We start from the raw sequence: 26,524 nt of genomic DNA, 5'->3' as shown, positions 1-26,524 counted from the left end.
CCTAAGCATTTTTTTTTTAATTTGCCCAAATATATTTCCCCTTCCCCAAAAATCGAAAAAGTTATCTTTTTATTTATTGCATATTTTTTAAACGAATTTTTTAAAAATATCTTCCTGGCATAGTAGTTGTAGTAGTAGTACATGCGACTCAAAAAAGAATATTTTCGAGGCAATATTGGAGCTGGGGAAGTCGATCAAAGTTTACTAACTTTTTTAGTTTATTTAATTGTTAAAATTTTAAATAAATGTTTAGTAATAATAATGATGCAATAAAATTTTATCATAATTCACCCCCAACCACAAAAAGAAATCTTAGGTAACTTTTTACTTGTACATTTTTTAGTGGATTTTTTTAGTTTCTTTCATTTAACTAGTAAACGTAGAAAAATCAGAAACGCTTCCTTGAAAGGTGATTTTTGAGGTGGGAGGGCAGAAAAAATAAAACAATTCCGATTTTTTAAACATTCTTTATTCTATTTAAAAATATAACGATAATTTTACAATAAAACTTCAGCATAAATTACTTCCCATCGCAAAAAAGAGGGCTTATGTAACTTTTTCGAGTATAATTATTTTTCCACTAATAACCAATGCCAGGAAAGTATTACTTGTACAACTTTTAGATTTTTTCCATTTTAATTCCTTTAAAATTTCGTATTTGAAAATAAATTTTCTCAAATTTTTCTATTTTGAAAAAAGTTTTTATATAGCCTTTCATTATTTAAATACTAAAAACGTTCTATAATTTCAGGTTATTCTCCCGTTTTATACATATTTTTCATATTTCATTTTGCAATCTTTCCATTTTATACATTTAATCGCCTTTATTCTAATGTTTCTCTTTTTTCAAAGATATTAATAATAAATAACACACGCAAATCATCTTTCTACCATTCTATTTTTGTACTTAAATATACGTGTATGACAATATTCGAAACAAATGACGATGTACGTACTGTATTTTTAAATGAATAAGTAAAGTAAATTTTACTTGATATTCAACTTCCCTCAATTTTTTGATTTTGAAACCACCTATCAGAAAGATGCCAGTGTCATTAAAACAGATCGTTCTACTTCAAATTACATCTTCAGTGAGGAGCTATCATGGAAAAGTGCACATACATCCACAAGAAGAAAAAATTAGGAAGAATGGATCACAACAAACGGAAATGATTAAATGATGAGGCTACAGATCATATTACCACAGAGAAAACGCAGTACAGGTAAATTTGATCAGAGGACTTCTAGGCTTCGTCATAACTACATACGTAGATCGTGCCAATGTCCTCGATAGATCAGGCATTTTTATCTAAGAGTACCATAATTAGGATCAAACATTTTGAGTTAAAAGTCTCAGGCTTTATACCCAACCTTAACCAAGGCCATTAACCAATCAATCAAACCTTCTGTTCCCATAAGAGTATAATAAATTCTCAAAGTAACAACAGACTGTCCCTATATTATAACCAATTTTCCACTACAAATTTTGCATATAATTTGCTTTTTTTATTATATGTTCTATGTTTACCCTAAATTTTTAAAAGTATAATTCATCTAATAGAGTTGTATTTGTTTTTATTTGTTACAGAATTAACATCCGAACGTATATAAAGAATTATAAGACGGAACGACTGAGTGTGTACCTGTTAATCACAGTAACATTCCTAATTAGTTGTAACAAAAATAATATTCTTCATCATCATCATCAGCAACATTATAATCATTATAACGACGAAATATTTCTACATAAAAATAATAAAAACGGCAGCAACGGAAATATAAATAATATATTGCCGAAATTAAAAATCAACATTAAATCTACAAGAATTAAAAAATATTATACGTGATATTCATGTACGATAAGTCACCGTTTGCTGTGGCAGTGATATTATACTAAAGGACTCTGCTTTTTTATTATAATTTCTTTTTTAAATTATTTGTACTAAATAACATAACGTCTTCGTTCCGATAAATAAACAAAAAATAAAATTAAAAAATGCACATAGAAGTACAGGTCGCGCTCAATTTTGTGATTTCATATTTATATAATAAATTACCGAGAAGACGGGTCAATATATTCGGTGAAGAACTGGAAAAAGCGCTAAAAGAAAAGTTCAGCGGACATTGGTATCCCGATAAGCCTTTTAAAGGATCCGCTTTTAGATGTTTAAAAACCGGCGACCCAGTCGATCCCGTTTTGGAAAGAGCAGCTCGTGAAAGCGGCGTACCGATCCAGGATATCCTGGAAAATCTTCCCGGTGAACTCGCCGTATGGGTCGATCCGGGTGAAGTAAGTTATAGAATCGGTGAAAAAGGTTCGGTTAAAGTATTGTACAGTGATAATACGGATTCGACGAGTACGGATATACAAGAAGATACATGCGCCGATAGAGAAGTTAATAAAACATTCAACCCAGAAGCTCAGTGTTTTAGACCCATCGACGTCGTAGGTTCATCGCTGGGCGGTCTCAGCCTCAGCCCGAATAAACCGGGCTCACCTTTCGCATCTCCGAGCACAGCACCGTCCGCATCCACGTCACCGGCACCGCCTAAAACACCTCCGAGTCCGGCGCCGGCGGCCTTCATGCCGAGATCAACTCAACCTCTTACATTCACGACAGCGACCTTCGCTCAAACTAAATTCGGCAGCACTAAACTCAAGACGAACAGCAAACGAGCCAACAGGTATGTCATCAGTGTTTATCAATTAAAATTATTTTCGTGCGTGTAACTCATTGGCACGTGTATTTTATTATCCTAATTATTCTTGTTTATTTATTTTTGTCGAATCATCTATTATTCGACCGATTCGGGTCATCAAATATTCTTTCCTTTTTGCTCGTCTTTGGTGATTTCTTAACCTTGAAATATTTACCACATTCTCTATTTTCAGATATTTGTTTCAGGCATCACCTTGTTAGTATTCCACTTTGGTATTTATATTTTACGCCAAAATAAATGAACTTAAATCTATTTAGGTATTGACCTCCAACCATGCTCACCTCTTTTCTAGAATACACCTCAAATTTCGTTTAAACCATCTAATCTTCAGCATTCCCTTTTAACAACATATTTCAATACCTCTTCTCCATTTCGGCTTTACTATAAATATTATCTCGATAACGAACTCTATTAAAGAAATATTTTTCAAGAATTCTTTTATAATTCTTAAATCTACTTTTTATACTATTCTTCTCTGCATGAAAATTGTCCTTAGTGGCAGTTTTCTTTTGGTATACCTTTAATTATTAATCAATTTAATTAAATTTTTACAACTTCTGAATTAATATTTAATTTCTTATATTAGATTTATTATTATTTATTTTCAAACTGAATTTCTCTCCGAGTAATAAATTCCTATACCATTAAGTACCTCTAACTAATCTTTGTATTTTTTTTTGCCAAAAGTACAATGGCATCAATGAATCTAAAAATGTTCATTTTCTTAACTTTAACTTTTAATCCGTTTCTCAAAAATTTTCCTTTAATTCTTCTTTGCTAAATCCTACAGTAATTTATAGTAATATCAATGAGGTTTGTCTATGCAGAATGTCCCATAAGATTCCGTACGTAGAAAAATAACTATTTTTGTATGAAAACCAATTTTATTTATATAATATGCTCTACATTATTACCATCGTTTTGAAAGCACATTTCGATCCGTGTCCTCCATTACTGAGGAATACGTATATCACAGCTGGAGTTAAGATTGTAATGGCGTTGGCGATGTTCCTTGAGATGATTTATGTTTTATAGCTTTTTTTCCTATGTATGGAAACTTATGAGACACTGTCTATCCTTTCGGGATTAGATTTTGATTTTTTTTAAATAAATTAATTCACCAAAGAAGCTTAAAAATAAATTTTTACACGGGAATATGAAAATTTGTAACGTATGAAGAATGCCATGCCTGTCTGGGATATTCGAACCCGGCACTTCCGGGTAAAAGTTGGACATCCAACGCTATCACTCCGCCACGGAGATCGACATTTGATTTCCTTTATTTTTTTAATCTTGTCATAGTACCTTATGGAGATTTCAAATAAATTAACTTTTCCGTGTTTAATTTCCCTTAATTTTTTTTTCCATTCCAAGTTATTGGAATGTCTTTTCAAAGTCTATTAATACTAAATAAGTAGCTTTATAATATAAATTTTCAACTTTTTATTTAAAGATATTTTTAATAACTTCCTTTACACGGAATTTATTTAATTTTTGAATTTTTAGGGTGTAAAAATTTCGAATTGTATTATTTTGATTAAGAGCTTCAAGTTTATATGAAATTAAATATTTGTAAAAAAAAGAAATTAATTGATAAATATATAATTAATTTCAATCTAACGTGCTGTGATTGGTATTTGTACACCAATCCTAATAGCATGATTTATGCTGTTTATTTAATATTGAAACAACATAAAATATTTAATATTTGTATACAATATGTTAATTGTATACAATAAATAAACTAGACATATGACTAGTTCATTTAAATACTGAATTATTTATAGATTATATATATATATATATATTTTATTTTTTGTTTTGATGAATTAATTCACCACAGAAGCTTTGAGACATGCATGTGGGAGTATGGAAATGGAATTTTGTAGGGTGTGAAAAATGCCATGACTTACCGGGATTCGAACCTTTGACCCCGAGAAGAAAGGCCAAAATGCTACCATTCTGCCACGGAGATCTGCAGTTTATGTTTAATTCTGCAGTAATATATTTAAATCTGCAGTAATATATTTATTTAATTCAATATATATTGAACAGCATGCCATGCTGTTCAACTGTAATATATTTGGATAATACAAATAATTTGTCTTTTACACCTAATTTTTCCTCTAAAAAAAAATAGGCGGTTTTACATCAAAAAGAAATCAGATTTTTTTTCTAATTTTCAACCCACTCGATTTTACGCCTATGTAAGACGTACAAAAAGTTATATAAATAAGTCTTATTAATTTTTTAATGTCATTGTTCACGCCAGATTTGAAGTTTTTTAGCATTTGATTGAAACCATTAAGTCAAGGATGTAGTGTTATTTGTAAATAAAAATCTGATTAAATATTTCTTATCATTTTGCTCTTTTACGTTAATATTCACTTAAAAAATGACTATCTGTCCTCTATTCTTCTAAATAATGTTCCACAATATCATTTTATTACTATGTTGCTGTCAAAGTAGCGAATTTCCAAAGAATTTATTGATATCGGTAATGTTCCCGGTCAGATTTTTTGCGGTGGTTCGGGGAGCGGTATTAGGAGCGGTAGTATCTCCTAAACTTGATTCTGCAATGTTTTTATACATACATATGTATATACACAATATCGTACATACGTATATAATACACATAGTATGTATGTATATATTTTTATATGTATGTATGTATATCTTTCGCTTTACCGGATGAAAATTGTAACCGATTTTGACGAAACTTAGTGGGGTGATGTAAATCTATTGAAAATAGAGCCCTATTATTTTCATGCAAATCGATTGACAGAAACCGAATTTAGAACCAAAAGACAGGGTTTTTGGATAATTTTCAGTTTTTTCTTCTTCTACTGGACGCAATTTTTAACTGATTTTGATGAAACTTGGTAGGATAATGTAAACCTAATAAAAATAGAGCCCTATTAAGTTTCAAGCAAATCGGTTCACAGGAACTGGAGTGGCAAAAGACCGGAAATCCATCCTTCTGATACACTTACTGCGGACCAGAGTTTTTTTTTATTGCAACATTTAATGTACCAGTCATACCACTAGAACATTCTTTTACAAAACCCTTTTTCGTATGTATTTTAATAAGAGGTTTTTTAATATTATTATATTTTCTTATTTAGCTTAGCGAAACTATCTATATTTTTTATTATCTTTTTTTTTAAATAACTATTCCTGTTTGAAAAGAAAAAAATGTTTTTTATAATGCGGAAAATTTAGTAACGGAAGGTTTAGTTACGCCAAATCGGACAATGCCAAAGAGAAAAGACTGATTACTACTACCCAAGCTAATGAAACGCATTTTTATTTGTTATTATACAGACATATAGGTATACAAACAAATTAAGATAAAAAGTATGAAAAAATTACTTTTTTCAATTTTTTTTTTTCATAATGCAAATTTGTGCAATTAAATGAATTATTATAAGTAACAAACACGTTATTAAGATATAAATTTGGCAAACCTTTGATTTGTTACTGCTACTAATAAGTTAAATAAATAAGTTTCTATCTTATCAGCAAAAATTTAAGGCAAATAGTTAAAGAAAAACTCTTTTCAGATGTTTGACGAAAAAGGTTAAAACATTTTGAAGCGGGCTGTTCCCATACAACTTTTAAGAATTTAGTTATTTTTAATTTATTTGATTACCGGATAATATATATTAATAAATCTAAAAATGAACCTCAGTACGTAGTAGTTTGAATCGTAAAAACGTGTTTCAGTTTCTGATACTTGACTTTCTTTCTCTCTCGCCCAAATTTAACGAAGGTAAAGAAGAGATGCTTTTGTGTTTGATGACGTATTGAATTATTAACTGTATCGTAGTATGACGCATTTAAGTTTACTCATAACGCGTAAACATGTCGTTTTGGTCGGCTATTTATTGTCGATGTGTAACAGAAAATAAAAAAAAAATAGAGTCTATACCTATAAACTCACTTCACAATAATGTAGTATAATCTATTTATAATAACATACGTCCTCCCATACTTATTTTTTATATATTAAAAAGAGTACCTCAAAGTTAAAAACATTTATTTTTAGAGCCGCTGACTAATTTTGTAGGTATGGCAATATGCGAGTGGGCGCTTTGGTTATCTCCCCCACCCTTAGCGTGTGCGCATTTAACATTCACGTATTAGTTATTCGTACTGACATTTTCATGTATGGTAGAATCGAGATGAATTTTAAGTTTAAAGTATTTTTTGTTTTTTTAGTAGCCCACACCAAATGAAAAACGGTTACATTTCTTTTTTATTTAAAATTGTTTATCTCGGTTTTTTCTGGAATTATTTGATCATTATTTTTTTATTAATTATAAAATTTTAAGTTTAAACATTTAAAATACCTTAGTTTAAATCCATGTTCATCAAAAATATAGTAATTTATTACACGTATAGTAATGAATTGTAGTGTTTTTTACCCACATGGTTACTTTTAATCAATTGTTTATTAGTAGAGATTAAAAGGCCTGCAGTTTTATACCGAAAGAGTCTGAATTTCAGTTTGGACTTTTCGCACGATTACCGGATAAAAAAAATAGTTTTAGTTATGATATATATTAACTTTCACCTTATAACCTTATATTATTACCAGTAACGTGAAAAAGCTTCAGGTTTCCACATCCTTGGCGTGAATCTTGAGTGTGTCGAATTAAAGCTCACTGAATACTCAAGAAAAGAAGGGAATCAAGGATAAGAAAAAGGAGAAAATTCTGATAAAGGAAAGATTTATCCACAACGGAACCGTAAATTGAAATAAATAAACTCGATAGAAGTAGCGTTTCTAGGTCAGTGGATCACTGAGTATCTTACATCGCCCAAAATTCCTAGGAAATTTACAGCAGTAGATTTGAGGTCAAAGATTTTGTGAAACAGTTTAACAGCATTAGGAAGTCTGATATATATTTGTATTTTTATAAGGAAACTATCGCCCATTCCTAGAATTTTATGATAAATGGAACTACAAACCGTTCAGTCAGAACTCTATTGAAGGATATTCTCTCAATTAACTGATGGATCTTTTCCGTTTCCCAGCTGTAAACGTCACAGCAGGGAAGCTCGTATCACAACGGAAGTTATTGATATTTACTGTTTAAAATAAATAACAAGAATATATTGTGAATTAATAAAGTAATAAATTCTTAAAATAGGTAAACTTAAAAAGTATAAAAATATTTATTACCGAATAAGTATGCCATTATATGATTGATAATAATAAATCTTTTTATTTTTATTTTATTTATTTATTTATTAATTAAATTTCCTGGCGTGGATTCAGTATCCGCACTGGAATCCTCCCCCCCCCTTTCATCCAGTATTCATTTATTTACAATTAATTACTTTTCTATCAAATTTATTTTTAATTTCTGTTTTTTCTCCCAAAATTATTCTCACTACCGGTATTTTTTATTATATATCGGTCAATCCATTTTTCTGTTTAACTGGAGCAAACTCGATTAGTTTTTTGTAGCAAGTTTTTTACCTGCAAAGCATAAATAAATAATCCAAAATATATATTTTTTTTTAAGTTAACCCCCACTTCTTAAAGTTGAAATGTATGTTTATTGTTCCATCTCACTTCGGTTTAAATGTTTTTTTTTCAATAATTCTTTGGAAGTTTATATTTCATATACAGAGGGTTCAAGATATGTCTACAATTTTTTTTAAATTATAGATCCCGGACCTAAAATGCAGAAAAGGTTTTTTGAGAATTTTCTTATTTTACCCTTTAACCTACATATAATATTTTTGGAAAAATCTCTCTTAAAATTTATTTCCTACATCTAAAAAATATGTTTTTTTTTGGCTCTCTTTTAATTGTTATTATTAATTGCCGGGAAAGACATAGCTGCTTTTTTATATTTTCATCATATTAACTTTCACTAATTCTTTCTAATGATGATTTGTTTTATTCTTTTTTATCGAAACGCGCTACTAAATTTCGGTTTTAATTTATTTATTTTTACAAATTTTTATTAACGTTTTCTTTTAGAAATTTAATTTTAATTACCGTTTAACATAGTTGTTCGTTACATCCATTTATTTTTATTCTTTTTTCGTTTTTACAGGATGTCACCTACAGAATTCTCAAATTATATAAAACAAAGAGCATTACAACAAGCAGGACTGCATCATGCCGGACCTAATTCACCAGGAGGAAGATCTCTGTCACCTGCTCCAGGACACGGAGCACCCGTTCATCCGGCAGATCCGTATTACTATTACCAACATTATCCGTACCTACCCACAGCATGGAACCCGTCCTCTTATTTAGAACCAGGATCCCAGTTTTATCCGTCATCACACAATCCGCACAACCCATCCGGACCTCATCACTCAGCACCTCCCCCACAACCATCTGCTGACAAACAACTTCTGGAATTTAACCTTCCTGGTCAATTCCAGCACCTACTCGTCGCTAATTAATTAATTATTATTTAAATGATTAATTTATAATGTCGAGTATTATTTTTATCATTAATATTACTACTACTACTATTACTACTATAACTGTTCATAATATCGTTTGTTATTTGTGTATCATTATCGTCATTGGAAAAAACCATCAATTTTTTATATGTTCTTACTTTTTGTAGTTTTTTATATTGCTATTATTATTATTATTATTATTATTATTACTGTTATTATTACTATTACTATCATTAATTGATCCGAAATAACTTCAAGATATAATTTCGAGGCTGATTCGATTCATATATACAAATAAGTAAATTAAGTAAGTTAAAAGGTATGTGTAAATTAAACGCCCTCTACATCAATATCGGTATCGATTAATTCATATATCGATCGGTTATTTTAAATAAATATACTCATCAAATCAATAATTTTTGATAAATTTAAAAAATAAATAAATATAATACTTTTTTATATTATTTTTTTAAAACTATTTTGAATTTTTAAAGTTTTAATATTGTGTCATCCCCACCCGATCTTTTCCCCATAAATTCCACCTCTCTTTCTTTTTACTCCTTTTTATCGTCTAGTATCTTAAATCTCTTATGCAAAAGTCCATTTTCTAATACATAATTAGATTTAAACTGTGTATGTGCCATCTTAACAGCAGTTTGTAAAATTAAGTTGGTTGTTATGCCAACTATACATATTTTATGCAATGTAAGTAATATTTGGAAGGTGGGGTATTATTCATTCAATATTATTTCTTTTACTTTTGTTAATTCATTTTTTTTTTTTTTTTTTACTCATTAAATCAATATTTTCATTTTAATAAATTAAAACTTCAGTTATTGAAAGACCATTCCTGTAGGCGGGTAGTAACTTATTATAAATTAACATATACGTAAATTCATTCCAGAAAAAAAAATTCAAATTATAATAGAAATTATGGGTAAATATTACCGTTAAATTTAAAATTAAAATTTAATAAAATTTCAAATTTTAATAATAAAAATAAATTGGAAATTAAAAACTAATGAAAATTTCCGTGATTTAATTTCTTATATAAATGTCATTTATAATTTAATAATAGTTTTCATATCGCCTCATAAATGTGTAATATCTCATAAATTTTTAATACGTTTATTATTTTGTATACATTTTACTCTCTAATAAAAATTCCATCATATATAATTATTAATGTTTAATCAACCATCAAATTGAAAATAGTCTGTTTAAAAAAAAAATACATTATTTAATAATACAAATAAAGATCTTTTTTTTAAAAAAATAGTAATTTTTAAAAGATAACCGATTATTTTATTTTAATTATTTTTTTTTAAATTGATATTAAAAGAAAGATATGATGTAGGGGTACATCATTCGTTTACATACACCTTAAGTTTGTCGTTGCACATATTTTATGTTTGTTTGTTTTTTTTTTTTTTTTATTAATATTAATTAATATTCTAATTTTATAATAAATTATTAAAATAAATATTATTTTATAAGAAATGTAAATTAAAGTATATAAAAGAGGAACATTTAGTTCAAATAATAATAAATTATTGGTATACAGTAATGTTTCACTACCTGTGTCTAGTTTTAAATTGATTATTATTAGGTATGATATGATTATATACTTATGTCATCAGACAGTTTATAAAATGAATACTGTTTATTAATAATTGATTACTTTTTTTTAATATAGAAGGCAGTGAATTTAATTAACTATTTATTTATTATTTATTAATATATTTATAATAAATTAGTGTATGTATATTGTATATGTACATTTTTTATCTCTATTTTTCTTTTTTTTAGGTGTCATTAATTTTAATTTCGTGCTCGTATCTTTATGATATTTCGTAAATAAATAGCAAAAATATATAATAAAGTATTTATTATAATAATTATTAATATTCATATAATCATGAAAACACACACATACACACACACACACACACACACATTCTTGAAGCAATAATTATGAAACTTTTTTTTATATTTTATCTTCTTTTTAATCAACAATCGTATAATGTGTGTTATGGAGCAACACATGCGGGTGTTTTACATGTATATATACACACACACACAAGTATTCTCCATAGTATGCCGTAATAATTTGCATACAAATACACACAAGTATTCTCCATAGTATGCCGTAATAATTTGCATACAAATGCACACAAACACACACATACATATACAGGCGTTCTGTGCTCACATATTCATAAATATTTAACTTGTGGGTTTCAGAAAATAAAAAAATGAAATATGTGTCTTTTTTCATTACGAATAATAATTTCTCTTTAATAAAATATATATTAATAATAGCTTTGCGTATTATAACATGAATGTACAAATCTTTTTTTTCTTCTTGTACATGTAAAGTATACATATATATAATTATATAAAAAATGATTTTGATTTAGGTGTTAATATGTTTGATGGTGGCCATTATAGTAATTAATTTAACGATCCATATATGTTTTCAGCTGGGAAAATAAAATGAAATATATTCTGAAAATGTAAAAAAAAAAGATTACCTTTATTAAATGTTATACAAAAAATCCGTAAAATTAATTTTTATATTACACACTTAATAGTGTGTAATATAAAACACACACTTAATAGTGTGTAATATAAAAATATATATAATATATATTTGTATTATTACATGATAAAAAATACTAATTGTTCACCTGAGCTACAGTTGGGTTACAGTTTAGATATTATGAGAAATGATAAGATTCATGAAATACTATATTCATAGTATTTAGAGAAGTATCCAAATTAAGGGGAACTTTGTTTAATTGGTGGTAATGGTGATTACTCTGGAAAGGGTATAATTTAGAACGAATTGATCAACTTTGAAACGTGTGTTTTTATAGAAATTATTGCTTTTATTCTTCGAAATACCATTTCTGAATTTTTATCTTAATTTTATTATTCTGTAATCAATAACAGCTATTACTAAAGCCTTAATGTAAATGAGATTTTTTTTCGTAATTTATAAACTTTATTTTATTAGTCAGATTTTATAAATTATTAAAAATGTTTTGTAATTAACCATTATTTAACTATTTACAGTATATACTAGTAATCAAAATCACATAGGTGTAGAAATGGAAAAATTTAGGAACGTTAAGTTTGGTAACATCGTCTGTTTAACTCAATTTTCAATAATTTTAGCTCCAACTATAATATATCTTAAACAATAATCAGTTTTACATCAGCCAGGTTAGTTGATTCTTTATCATGTAATATATAAATAAATATCATAAATTATCCTCTTCTAGTGGTATTAATTTTTGTTGTTTTTTTTTTTTAAGTTTATATGTAAAATTGGAAAAATACATGTAATTAACCGGTCAAAAAAATAAAACGAATACGATTATTTTGCTTTTTTGCATTATTTGTCTGTATTACCTATATTATTAATCATTTTAGTCAAAATATATATTTAGCAACAACACAAAATATGTACCAGCTGTTTCAAAGATAAATTTAATTTAATGTTAAAATATTGTAATGATTATAGTACAACATTTTATGTAATTACTGCGGTTATGATTACTATTAATACGTGTATTTTTCATATTTTATTGTATGTATGTTATTTATGTAGTATGTATGCAATTTAAATTATTATTATTACTCCTACTACTACTACTACTACTACTACTACTACTACTACTACAGTATGTGAAATATATGTTATATATATATATATATATAGAATACTAATGTGTCACATGGCGTAAAAAACTGTTTACTTTTTTGTAATTGACGTACTGCATATGTAGTAAAAGGGTTTTTGACATAATTTATTTTTATTTTTTTTTTTTTCTATAATTACTAAATCTTGGTTATTTCACTAAATATTTCTGAAATAATAATTTTATTTTTATTATTTTGGATCTAAATAAAATAAAGTATTAAAATAACGGGAATGTGAAACAATAATTCTATTAGGTTAAAAAAAAAATGGGGAAAAATTGGTTTTTAAAGATGAGTGATAATGTACGTTAAGATCGGTTTAACATAAATATATAGATGGCAACACTGTAACTTATTTATGGCTTTGTTATCAGATTATTATAGAATGCTTCATTTTATTGTTTGAAATGTGTATAGTCAAAAGTAATTACATATTCTTAAGTAAACAGTTTGTATTACATATATATATTATAAGTGCAGTAAATATAAAAATTATTATATTTGGTTTATTGTTACCTTTTTTAAAATTAATAACGATTATTCTGTCTTCCTAGAAAAGAAATTTTTTTTGTTATCAAGTAAAGTCTCTTTTGTTATTTTAAAATTATATTTTATTTTAACAAAAGACAAATGCCTGTTTATTTTACTTTAAAATAACCTAACAGTAATAATCACGGAATAATGATCTCATTTTTTTTTAATCCTGAATAAAAATAAATTACCAAAAAAAAATTATGTATTATTTAAAAAGTATCGTATTTTTTATATTGTTATTACAGAAATAAAACTAAATTTTTTTTATTATTATTATTGTAAATAGTTTACTTTTTGTATTCTAATTTTTATTTTTTTAATTGCTTTCTTAATTAATTATTTATTTTTTTTATAAACGATTAAAAACGTATTGTATTTGTGTATGTATGTATGTATATAAAATGTAATTATTAAAAATATAAAGTATTCTGTACAGGCTATTTGAAAGTTGCTAGTTGTTTGGTTTTACACTATGGTATTTTTATGTAGAGAGAAAGCTAAGTAAGTTAACAGTTTAAAGGCTAAAAGAAAGCCATACAAAATTTAAAAAAAGTTAAAAGTTAGCGATAAATAATACTAGGACTATTGTTTGACTTGAATTTATGTGTATTTGTATAATATTATTCATATTATATACGTATATATTTGTTTTTACTGTTCAAAAAAGCAACAAAGAATTACATACAAAAATATATCATCAAAGATAAATAAAATATTGATTATGTTTTTATTTATTTTATTATTGTTTGATTATAATAATTAATAAATAGTTATTTGATTAAATTGCACCTGAGCCAAGTGATTTTGTTGGAGCCTGTATTTCGCGTATAAATTATTTTTTTTGTACGTCATCAGCATCATATAATTTTAGTTGAGCTATTTTATGATTCATTAAAAATATACAATTTCTTCAGAAATAATTAAGCTTTTTAGTTAATGTTGCAAATAAACTAATCATTCTTTGGTATAGAAAACTAAAAATATTTAATCTGTTTCTGAGAATGATTCAAAAGCTACTCTTCCAGTTTGTAAATAAACTAGGTCTGTTTTGATCCAGTTAAATTGATATACAGATATAATTTAATTCAGTTTTGTATTGATACTTTTTAAATCCAAAGGCCTATCTACAATTAAAAAAATTATATTTAATTATATAATAAATCTGTTGTGATATCGTTTAAAATTATTTAAATTTACGGGTTAAATTTTCTACTCATCTTTTCATGATAAATTAAATCACAAGGTTCTTAATTACCATATCTTTTTTCATTAAAAGTTTTAAATCATTTTTAATAAAATAATACATAATTTTCCTTTGCTCATGGATATTAAAAGAATAAATAAATAAATGTATAAACCTTCGAAATTTTTTTTTCAATTTTACTCAAAACATATGTGTTTTCCTCAATATAAAAACATTTTCCTTTATTTTTAATTAAAAAAAAAAATTAAAGGAAAATGTTTAATAAAAGGTATATTTTACATATACAGGCTTGAATAGTTCTACATTAATAAGCGTGTGATTTTAGAAAAGTATAATAGTTTTGAGGAGGTTAATATATCTTTTGTTTAAATAAATTTATTTTTTATGTTTTATAATAATTACTAACTGTGTTGTTTTCTTTTTTATTTTTATAATACGTGATTACTTTTTCCATGTGTATAATAAAAATAATTAATAATAATAATAAAATTGTACTAAAATCTAATAAAATTATTTTATAAATTAAAGTTACAATTAGTTAATGATTTCATGTTTATAATTACCACTAATAAAAAAAATGTGTTTGATGTATCGATGTAAAAAGAAGTTAGTATGATAAATTATTTTATTCATTATATTAAATAAAATTATTCCAAAATTATTTTTTTAATAAAAGAAGAATTAATTTTATATTATCAAAAATCTTACGTATAGATGTTTAGAGGTACATTGTCATGTTCTCATGTACCATTATGGTCATGTTTTAACAGTACCTGTTTTTCTTCTAAATATGTATAATATTACGAATTATAATAAGCGCATGCCTGTCCGAATATGTTTATGGTGTGTTGTGTGTGTGTGTTGAGTGTGCGCGTGTGTGTGATTAAGAGTGGATGTAGTCTGTTAGGACGCAGAATACTGTAGTCATATTATTTAGCGATATATTCTGAGGAGGTGGGATCTTGTAGAATGTATTAATCGGTTAGAAAGTGATAACTATGGAAACGCACACGGTTAAGTTACATCCTATTGGCTTACGATGTACGTTTCCACAGCAACACCTACCCTCGCTTGAGACATTCAGAACACTCATCATCCAGGATGCTTCTAAATATTATGACTATAATTTTTTCATGGAAATTAATTCAAATAAAAATAAATTACTGTAAATTAATATTAATAATGAATGTAGAATAAATTAATTCATATTAATTGTTATATATTATTTATTTAGATTACTATTTATTAGTTTATTTTTTTACCGAAGAATATATTTGAAATAACTGTTCAGTTTTGTATTTTTTATTTTTCAAATAAAAGTTATACGCTTTGTTTTTAATTTTTGTTTTATTTTTTATCGCTGTCCTAACAGATAAATATTCTTATTATTATTGTTATTATAAACATAAATAATTGTATAATTGTACAATTATACAGTAAAACCTGTTCACAGTGAAATTTCAATGGTTCAAACAAATTTTCCATTAATTGAGAATTTTCATAACCATAATTAAAAAAAGAACAATTATTCAAATTGTAAATTACTTACTTAGTTGGAGCAGATCCAATTCTTTATATGTAATTTACATAATTTTAAGTTGTTTTATAAATACTCCTCCCAAAAACACAAAAAATACAATTATCAGTTTTCACAAGTTGTTTAGTATTTTTCATACGCTACGAATTCGTACCTTATGTAAAAAAAAATAAATAACGGTTTGGTAACTGTAATTAGGCTAACCCTTAGTTGTCGGAGTAAAAAAAGCGTAATAACTTATAGATTATTGTAATCTTTATTTTACTGCTTAATTTTATTTTAAGCCTATTTAATAAAAAGTAGTAAATGAATGTTAGTTATAGTTAATTCAATCACAAGCAACCTTTTTTTTTTTTTTTTATATATAATTACTTCTCTGCTTATTTTACAGTTTTTTTAATAATTTTTCAATATATGTTTAACAAGGAAATAGATTGATTTGTTTTTTCATATATATTAATTATGAAGCAATTATCTGTTATTCTTCTTAAAAAAAATGTTAATCAAATTACAGAATTTTGAGAATAGGAATAAACAATATTCAAAATATTTAACAGAATTAATGCAAGAAATTAAATAAAATTTTTAAGCATTATTATTTAGATATTGTCCTACAACATCGACTCTCTTCACTGTATGTTCTTTAAGAATAAAGCAAAAAATTGAGAAAAGCTTCCGTTCCGTTTTTGATAAATCGTTGTTTTAGTTAACGTCCAGTTTAATTAAGTTCTGTTACGGGCAAGTTTTACTGTAATAATATTAATAGTAATAATAATAATATTAACAGCAACCAAAACTCTAATATTATTTTTAGTAAAATAAATAATAATAATGATTATTTTGCATATATATTTGGATGAGTGATATTAATGTATAAAAAGAAGTTTTGGCTATGTCCTCCATCTAGAATAGAAAATTTGGCATTGTACAGAAAAGCCATAATTTAGGATTAGTAACAAAAAGAAAGTGAGGAAACGCTTATGTGTTCATTACAAAAAATCTCAAACGTGAGACGATGTAGGCTGTTGTACGTAAGTTAAGTGCTGAATTTACGAGGGCTGTAAAGGTTAACGTTTAAGGAATGGAGATAATATTGAGGAAAAAATTATTTTTTCATCTCTTAATATAATTAATAATTACATTAAATTAATGAGTATAAATACATAAATTACGTATATTTCGATTGTATTTATTAATTATAATAATTTATTAAGTACCTAAGTGATAATTATACCGTTTAATATGCTGTGGTGTCCTATACAATGTAATAAGAACCTCTTTGCTATAATTTTATAAATTTATTTTTTTTATAAGTAATGAAATACAACTTCATAATTTTTCCCCTGTTTGTTTGGACTTAAGCAAAACAGTTGGGTAAAGCAAGAAGAATCCTTAGAATTCCCGTTTTACTTTCGGATCTATCTGTATCTAAACATTTTAATTAAAAATTTATATTAAAAAAGATTATTATTTTGTATTCGTGCACTACTTCAAATTATTTAATACTTAAACAGTAATATTCATTATTTTGAGCGTTCTGCTTTATTGGTAAAATATGCTATCCACCAAAACTATCAAAGCTATAAACAATCAAATTGATCATTTATTGATAGCTAAACTAGGATCCGAATTTTTTTATTTTCTACGAGATTTTTTTCCAGATGTTTCAAGTAGCCTGCTACATGTAAAATTAGATTTAAATTAGTTTCTATACTTTTTCATAATATATAAAAAAAAAAACAATTAATTTGACCAAGGAGGTTCAAATTACGAAACGGGTATGTATGTTAAGTTTTTTGATCGATTTATCGATACACTGGTATTGCCTATCAGTATAATAATGTTAAATATGTATATTTGTATATAATTATTTAATTTTACCCTTTTAATTGATTGTTAATATGATTTATATTTTATTGTTCTCATTCGTTATAAAACATTTTTTCAATTTCTTACGCCATTTGGCAAACAACAATAGGAAATGAATTTTATAAAAAAAAAATAATAAAATTGCAACTTCTTTCTATGTAATCCAGCTACCAAGAAGCTACTGAAGATTATAACGTTAATTAGTTCATTATTTAAGCAAATAAATTATCAGTAACTGATATCAAAAACTATAATTACGTTTTTCTTGATGGGTTAATATGAGAGGGTTAAAAAATTCCATCGTATCCACAAGCAGATGAAGTTTGTGAAATATCAAATCGATGGTTGATCAGTAAAATTTTAGTTGTGTTAACGTTACAGGAAAAATTGTTTTCAACGAGAAAAAGTTTGAGGAATTTTTTTTTAAGGAATTAGGTTAAACTTAGATCTCTAGATCTAGTAAAATGAGCCTCAATTTACAATCTTTATTACAAAGCTATGTAAAACTGCACCTTCTTCACAATTTTAAAATTAATATTAATTTTTTTATTATTATTGTATACATTTTTTTGGTTTTAATAATTACATTATGAGCTGGACTGGACTTTTTAAGTTTCTGCCATCGTATTTCCTATGTTTCAGTTTCTTTTTTCTTCTTCATATTCCTTTCATTTGCTTCTTTGATGTTAATTTCCAACATATTTTATTCTTTTACTACTACTTTTCTAGTATTTTAATATTTCTTTAATCGTCTGGTTAAATAAATATTTATTTATAAAAGTCGATTGATTAATTCAATTTTTTTTCTCTCACTATTTTAGTTAATTTAATATTATTATACTTTGATTCTCTTCATTTGTTATCCTAGTTTCCTTATTTACTCGTATTTCTTCTATTCTTTACCACACTTATATAATAAAACATTAATCTCAGTTTTCCCTATACTCTTTGCTCTATGTAAGAGTTAAACTTAAAAAAAAATTCACTAATTTGTTTCGAATTCTTATTTACTAACACCACAAACCAAATTACTCTTTTTAAAGATATGAAAATATTTAAATTTTTCTAGTTTAATTTCTTAATTTAATTCTTATAAGTAATTTGTTTTTTTCATAAATAGAATAATTTTTCCCTTTAATTTTTTACTGTTTTTATCCTTCTGGTTTCGTAGAATTTTTATATATATATATATATATTATTTTTAAGAAAAAAATCTTTATTTTGTGAATAAAAATTAACTTTTTTTTATTTTTTAAGCGTATACCTTGTAAAATAATAATAAAATTATCAAATAAACAAATTGAATTCGACGTATATTATTCTGCACGTGTTATTATTTTAACAGTTGTTCATTCTTTAGAAGTAGATGGAGGGGGAGGAAAGTTGCAATTCATCGTTACACTTATACTCGTAAGTGATAATAGGTTAACTGTTAAAAGACGTATATGATTATATTATTTCAAGGTTATTTTAAAGTAAATCAATTAAATTAAAAAAAAAATTACATTGAATTTTATATAACTTTAGTTTTTACTTATTTTTTTACTATTTTAGTAATTCTCTATAATTTAGATAATATTAAATGAAATGCTTTAAAATATATAATTAAAGAAAAATCTTCATGAATTATTTGTAATTATTTTAATTTTCATTAAAATAAAAAATACCCCTCTTTTGGGTAAATCTAAAAGATTGTAACGGGTTAAAAATAATGAAAATATTGGAATTTTTTGTCGACAAGATAAGCCTATAAAACGATGTATTGCACGTAATTTGAGAATTCTGATTATTTAAAAAAAGAGAACAATAATTTTGTTGATCCCCTTCACAACAGAACAGCCAGAATTTAAAACTATTATTTCTGTTGATTTTAAAATTAAAAGCTAATTAAAAGCTATTTTCACTTTTCTTCTTATAAAATTTTTTTATACCTTTATGCATATATTTTAGCAAGGTGTTTTTTGTAACACATCATAAAATTAATAAAATATAGTACATATCTGAATTATTAATCACTTGAGATTATAAAAAGATTTATGACCCTGTTTTTTTGAATGTGGATTTTTAGACTTACACATTATGAAAAAATTTTTTTTTTCTACAAAAAAATGTATTAATTTAGTGATAAATATTTTTTTTTTTAGATTAAAATAAAAGAAATTATTTTTTCCCTCACTTATTTTTAATGACTTTTTCTGTTATTTATAAAGTACTCAATTATTTTTAATTTTATTTAGCCCAATTATTTAAAAGTAACAAAAAAAGACAGATAAAACCCCGTTTTAAATGTTGAAGTGTCATTTTTTTTTTCAAGTTGTGGAGAAGTGGAAGGTATATTTTAAAACAAATTGAACATATATTCTTAATCTTGAATTAAAAAAATGTTTTTATTCAAACGGATTCGAATTTGATGATATAATTATAACATAGAAATAAGATTATGGTAAATGAAGTAAAACTTTAAATATTATTTCATTTTTTCAATTAATTTTAATCAAATAATATTTCCCTAAAACTAAAAGATGGGAGGCATTATTTATTTTCTATTTTTTTTTTTTTTTTTTTTTTACAAGCTAGTACTAGGTAGTTAACTTCTGCGTAATGAAAAGGGTAATACTATACTTATAAGTAGGGTATAATTTATACAAATAACACAGGTGTTGGTCATAAACGCGTTAATTAGCTGTTTTTAAGTTAAATGAAATATGAATGTGTCACTTCCAGTAAAATATAATAACAATAAAATAAATAATACATTAGATTTTTTTTATTACCCCCCCATACTCACTTTCTCTTTCTCTATCACTGACATTTATGTATTTGTGTAAATGGATAAATAAATTTTTAATTATTTCATATACGTAATAATAATAATAAGTTAATAACCCCAATAAAGTTTTTTTTATTTTTCACGATTAATAACTTTATATATACATATTTTTTTTTTTTTAAATACTAGCTGATTACGTGGCGTTGTCCGTGTATTTATTTATCTAAAAATTTCCAGAAGGTTCTATAATGTTCTATCCGACTAACTTGGACTTAGTGTCATCGGGACTGTCACCAATCAGCCTAAAGACCCCGAAAACTATAGATTCGACACTTTACCCATCATGATTATTTTTATTCCCACAGTATTTTTTCCAAATAGTAAATCATATGTGTACCAATTTTGGCTGAAATTGCTTCAGACGTTCCAGACTTATGCTGAAACATACGCAAACATCCATATATATATATATATATATATATATATATATATATATATATACATAGAGAAAGAGAGAGAGTGAAAGAGAGATTGATAATTAATAGCTTATTCAGACTTTTTTTTAATACACTTAATTTGTAAAAATTAAATTATATTAATGGACATTTTATAATATTTTTTTAAACAAAATTTATTCCATATTTCAATTTTTGTAAATGAATTAAAAAAATCAATCGATTTTTTTTTAGAAATTATATCAGCTACTACGTATATTACTTTAATAAGTTAAAAAATATGGTTGAGGTATTTTTCTGCATGAAATTCATCCACTCCTTTGATTATCAGCTGTTGAATATCCATATATGAGCAGACTGATTAATTTTTATTATTCATGCAAATTTTTATTTATTTTACAAAACTATTGTATAAATAAACGCAATAAATTTTTTTTATTAAAAAATATATTTTTAAATTTAATTATTATAGACTAATACTTTATTTAATAGATATTCTTCTTAAAAATTCGATTTCATTTAAGTATTTTAAATATATATTTCTGAGAATATTTTTACTTGGTTGTTTATACCCGGTTATCAAAAATAATTTAATGTTTTTTTACATAATAATGTTCATTTTTATATTGTTCATGTAAATATTAAATATATACTTAATAAATATACAACTACACGAATTTAATTGATGGTTTGTGTTGGCTTTAAATGTATTACAAGTCGGATTCTCTTAAAAAAAATTTTTATAAATTAAAGATTTATTTTTTGTTAACTTCAATATTTTTTGTTAAGTGTGCACGTACCTCCTAAATATATTTAAGTATTCAATCAAATGGCTTGTATAATAATCAAATGTAATAATCAATCGGGTGACTTGAACGGTCAGCTACGCACTTCATCATTCTTTTGATCATCCAATGAGATAGTATTTACATCATTATTATGAAGCTGAAGATAATATAGAAATCAATATTGTTTTATGTTTAATGATATTATACTAACGTAATTTTTATTTTAAATAATTGATTACCATATGTAATTAATATAAAATTTAGAAATTAAATTTTATTATTATTTCTATAAATGGTACATGGTAATTTTATTATTCATAAATTGTTTAGGATTATGTTTAAAATTATTATTTTTTAATCTAAAAATGTATTGCTTCTTTAGAAATAATTATGAGTGAAGTCTACTGGAGAGGAGGAATCGTGCAAAAAGTGAATTAGCTGATAAACTAATAATTTTCAATAAAGAATGTATGGCTTTCGGTTCATTCATTCTATACTACTTCTATACAACATAGCGTCTTGGTATTAATGAACTAACTTCATGCGTTTTCATAGCATCTACAGAAACTCTTTATGATTCCCCTCTCTAAGGAACTTCTCTTGGTAGTACGACTATAGTTGTTTTTCTACACGTGTTTTACTATATAGTCTATTTGGATTGTAATATTATATCCTTACTATTATTACTATTGCTATCAACCCACTTAATTTATTGAAATCAGTATTTTAAAAAAAATAAACAAATAGACTACAAGTAGTATAATTTAAATATATATTTATACATAATTACATATAAATATTACTTACATCATTGTATCATATGGTTTTTTATCGTTTTGTATTTTTATATTGGAGTGAGTGTATAATATTTATATAAATGTAAAATAATATGATCAGTTGTAATAATATTACTTATATATCCTTTTATTAATAAATAATAATATTATTATGATAATGTTTTATCGTTATTATTTATTTATTTTATTTATTTTTTTTTTTTACTTTATTAAATTATTCTTTATTGTGTAAATTAAACCTTAATTAACTAGTCCTTTAAAAAGCTATATTTTAAATTATTAATTTCTTTATATATTTTTATTGTTAAATTAACTTTTTGTTATTATTAATATAAATTAACATAAATTAATTTTAATTAGTTTTACACAGTTTATTATTAAAAAAAAAATTTAATTTTCAGTAAATTATCATTATTATTTCATAATACTTTTTAAATAAATAATTTTTTAATATTGCACATGTCTGTACACATTCAGTAATGTAATTATACAAACATATTCATTTATTTATTATATAAATAATTTTGTAACGCTTAAAAAAATTAAAACTTATTATTTTTTTTAGTGATTCATATAATATGATTATATATTAATAGAGTATATAATAGCCTAAAATACAAATTAATAAATGTATGTAAATTAATGTTTAAAAAAAGGGATATAGTTAAAACATGAGCTGTCTTTTTTATACATTATAGTATATTATAGCTGATAACTTACCAGTAAATATATGGTAATAATAACAGTAATATAATAATGATAGTAGTAGCTATTTTTATTATTATTATTATTATTGTTGTTAGAAAATTATATATTTACTTATAATTTTTTATTACTGTAAGTTACAATTAATAATCGCATATATATTTATCACGGTGCAAGCATGTAATAAGTATTTAATTATTTTAAAAAATAATAAAAATCATAATAGTTGATTTATCTACACTTGGCTTCTTTGTAACTTATGCTTTGTATATAAATATGGAACTAAACATAAATTCACATAAAATATATGTGAATGTATGTATATTATTTACAGTTCATTAGGTAGGTTATGTGATTCCATAATTCCAGTTTTTATTATAATTAAAATATTTAACAAATAAAATTGAAAAAATATTTTACTATTTAATTTATTACTTTATATTGTTCCCTCTATGATTTATGTAATGATTTTTTTTTAGGTATTGGTACAATTATTATATTAATAATTAAAAAAACAATAATAATCAGTGTAATAAATTTCTATTTTATCTCATTCCCCTTCTCAACAAATTGAAAGAATACTTATACTGATTCCCACTCTCTCACTGTTCCAGCGTTAATAAAGTTGCACAATCAAGGTCAATTTTATATATTTCTTAGATTTTTGTATGCGTTTCAAGAAAATGTTATTTCCTTCTGCGTAATTCAATATTTAATTTACATTACTGTACTGCTGTTTCTTCGTCTTTCTTTCGTACTGAATTAATACGTTTATCTGTAAAAAAAATATATACATTTTTAAAAATCTATATTGATGTAGGCCTATTATATTTTTTACCATTATTACAGATATAAATATTTAATACCAACTTAAATTATTTATTATGAAAACTCAACAAAAATTATTAGGCTGAAAAAAAATTAATTCATATATATAATAAAACTGTTTTTAGGGTTTTAAGTTTGTTACAAAATACTTGGTTATGATTTTTTTTTTAATAAATCTATAATTTTTTGTTTTTGATTGCACTGTATGGCTTATTTTGATTAATTCTTTGTATGAGAATTGAAAAGGATTTTTTTTAATATTAACCGTCCACAAAAATACATAGAGCCTAATAAAAAAAATATATCGTTGAAATTTGTATACCTGCTGTTTGGACAACTAAAAATGACAGATATGTCCCTCAGTTAACAATACGTAAGATCTTCTTTGAGTTGTTGATACATGTATTAAATAAATTCCTATTAATTTTCCCTGTTAATCGAAACAAAATCTACATTTGATATTTAGTTCGGATGGTTACATTACAATTTACTTACACAACCAACGTTCACTTTATAATTTTATATCTACATAAAATCCCACAAATATTCTTTATGTTACACTTAAAAACAAATATTTATTCCTGTACGACATTTTAATCATTAAGATAAACTTGATTCAACACATCTTGATAAAAGAAAAAACTGTTTAAAAATACGTATACAATGCGCCTTAATTTAAATTTGCTTAAGAATGAACTAGAAAAGGAATTCAAGGAAGTGAAATTTTAATGGTTTAATCTGTTGATAACATAACCAACCTATCTACTGAAATGTTTATTCGTCTGACTGTAATCAATTATAAATTCATCTATATTCATGTTATCTAGAGAAATATCCTGAGTAGGTGGATTCTGAAGAGTATATTATTTGCTGGGATCCATATTAACACAAGACATCAGCTTATCACATTGCTATTATCTCTAGTATCTTACTCCTTATATAGTCCATAAGCTTAGGGAATAAAACTTGCCTTGCTGACAACCATTTCAACGTGATAAGGTAGCAACGTTTATTAAAAAAGAGTGTAGAGATTCAATCTATTCCAGAATACTTCTCTTCATAACTTGATATCATCTGTTAGAAAATTAACGATTGTGAATGAAGCATACTTGCATAACATAACTACTTTAATTATTGATGGTGATGATAATAATAAAAATAATAATAATGTATCCAAAATAAATCCCCTCTTCAGAAATTTATAATAAAGCTATCTCCACCACTCCCCCAATTCGTAATAATTACATCCTTCTCTATAGGTGTATGTGTGTGTGTGTGTATATATATATATATATATATATATATATATATATATATACATATTTTATGTATTTATACTAAATTATACATTATTTGTTCTACATACATTATTTTTTTCTTATGATATTATGTAATAAATGTAATCATAAAGTGTATGCAAAAGATATAACTCGTGTAATACATAATATATATTTTTATTAAAAGTGGAAGTAAATTATAAGTATATCTATGCACTATGTTAACCAAGCATGAATTATTATTAATATTATTACAATTGTAATTTGTATTTATGTATAATTATTGTAATAATTATTATTATGATTAGAATTTAATATTATATATATATATATATATATATATATTTATTTAATGGTATGTATTTATTTGAATGAAATAATAAGATTTGTACTTTAGTATTTTTGTACTGTGACTACCAATTATTAATATTATTATTAACATTAATTAAATATTAATTGATTAAAATTAACGATCGAATAAATTAATAAATAAATTTTTTAAATAATTAAAAAACATTTATAAGTGTAGATTTTTAGATATAATTATTATTGTTACAAGATTAAAAATTTTGTAGGTTTACAAATTTTTTTTAGTTTATTTTTATTGTTATTAGAATTAGTCTACAATATTAGATTACTATTTTTTATGTGGTTGTGTTCCTTTTTAATTTAATTTTTTTTTTTTTTTTTACTATTATTTTATTTGGTTGTTATGATTTTATTATTTTTATTATTATTATTATTATTATTATTATTATTATTATTATTATTATTATAGTATAACATATTCCTATTATCTTTTTTATAATATATTTATTAATAATTTTATTTATTTATTTTTTTTTTAAATAATTTTTCACATCGTTTATGCTGATAAAATCATATGTATTTAATAA

The 26,524-nt window shown here is 24.5% G+C and overlaps 1 protein-coding gene across 4 annotated transcripts in view; it reads left to right on the top strand.

Moving 5' to 3' along the window:
• The window catches only part of Tob (Transducer of ERBB2), a 275,091-nt gene extending 259,150 nt beyond the window's left edge, over window positions 1-15,941 (top strand). For all 4 annotated transcript variants that reach the window (XM_075363995.1, XM_075363994.1, XM_075363997.1 and 1 more), the window contains 2 exons: window positions 1,589-2,685; window positions 8,796-15,941. In XM_075363995.1, the coding sequence (XP_075220110.1) occupies window positions 1,997-2,685; window positions 8,796-9,153 (1,047 nt within the window). In that variant the 5' untranslated portion in view covers window positions 1,589-1,996 and the 3' untranslated portion in view covers window positions 9,154-15,941. The remainder of the gene's footprint in view (window positions 1-1,588; window positions 2,686-8,795) is intronic.
• Window positions 15,942-26,524: the final 10,583 nt, after the last annotated feature.

The sequence above is a fragment of the Lycorma delicatula genome, chromosome 4 (assembly GCF_047948215.1).
Source record: "Lycorma delicatula isolate Av1 chromosome 4, ASM4794821v1, whole genome shotgun sequence".
Classification (NCBI taxonomy): Eukaryota; Metazoa; Arthropoda; class Insecta; order Hemiptera; family Fulgoridae; genus Lycorma; species Lycorma delicatula.
This window is presented reverse-complemented; position numbering and strand designations above follow the sequence as displayed.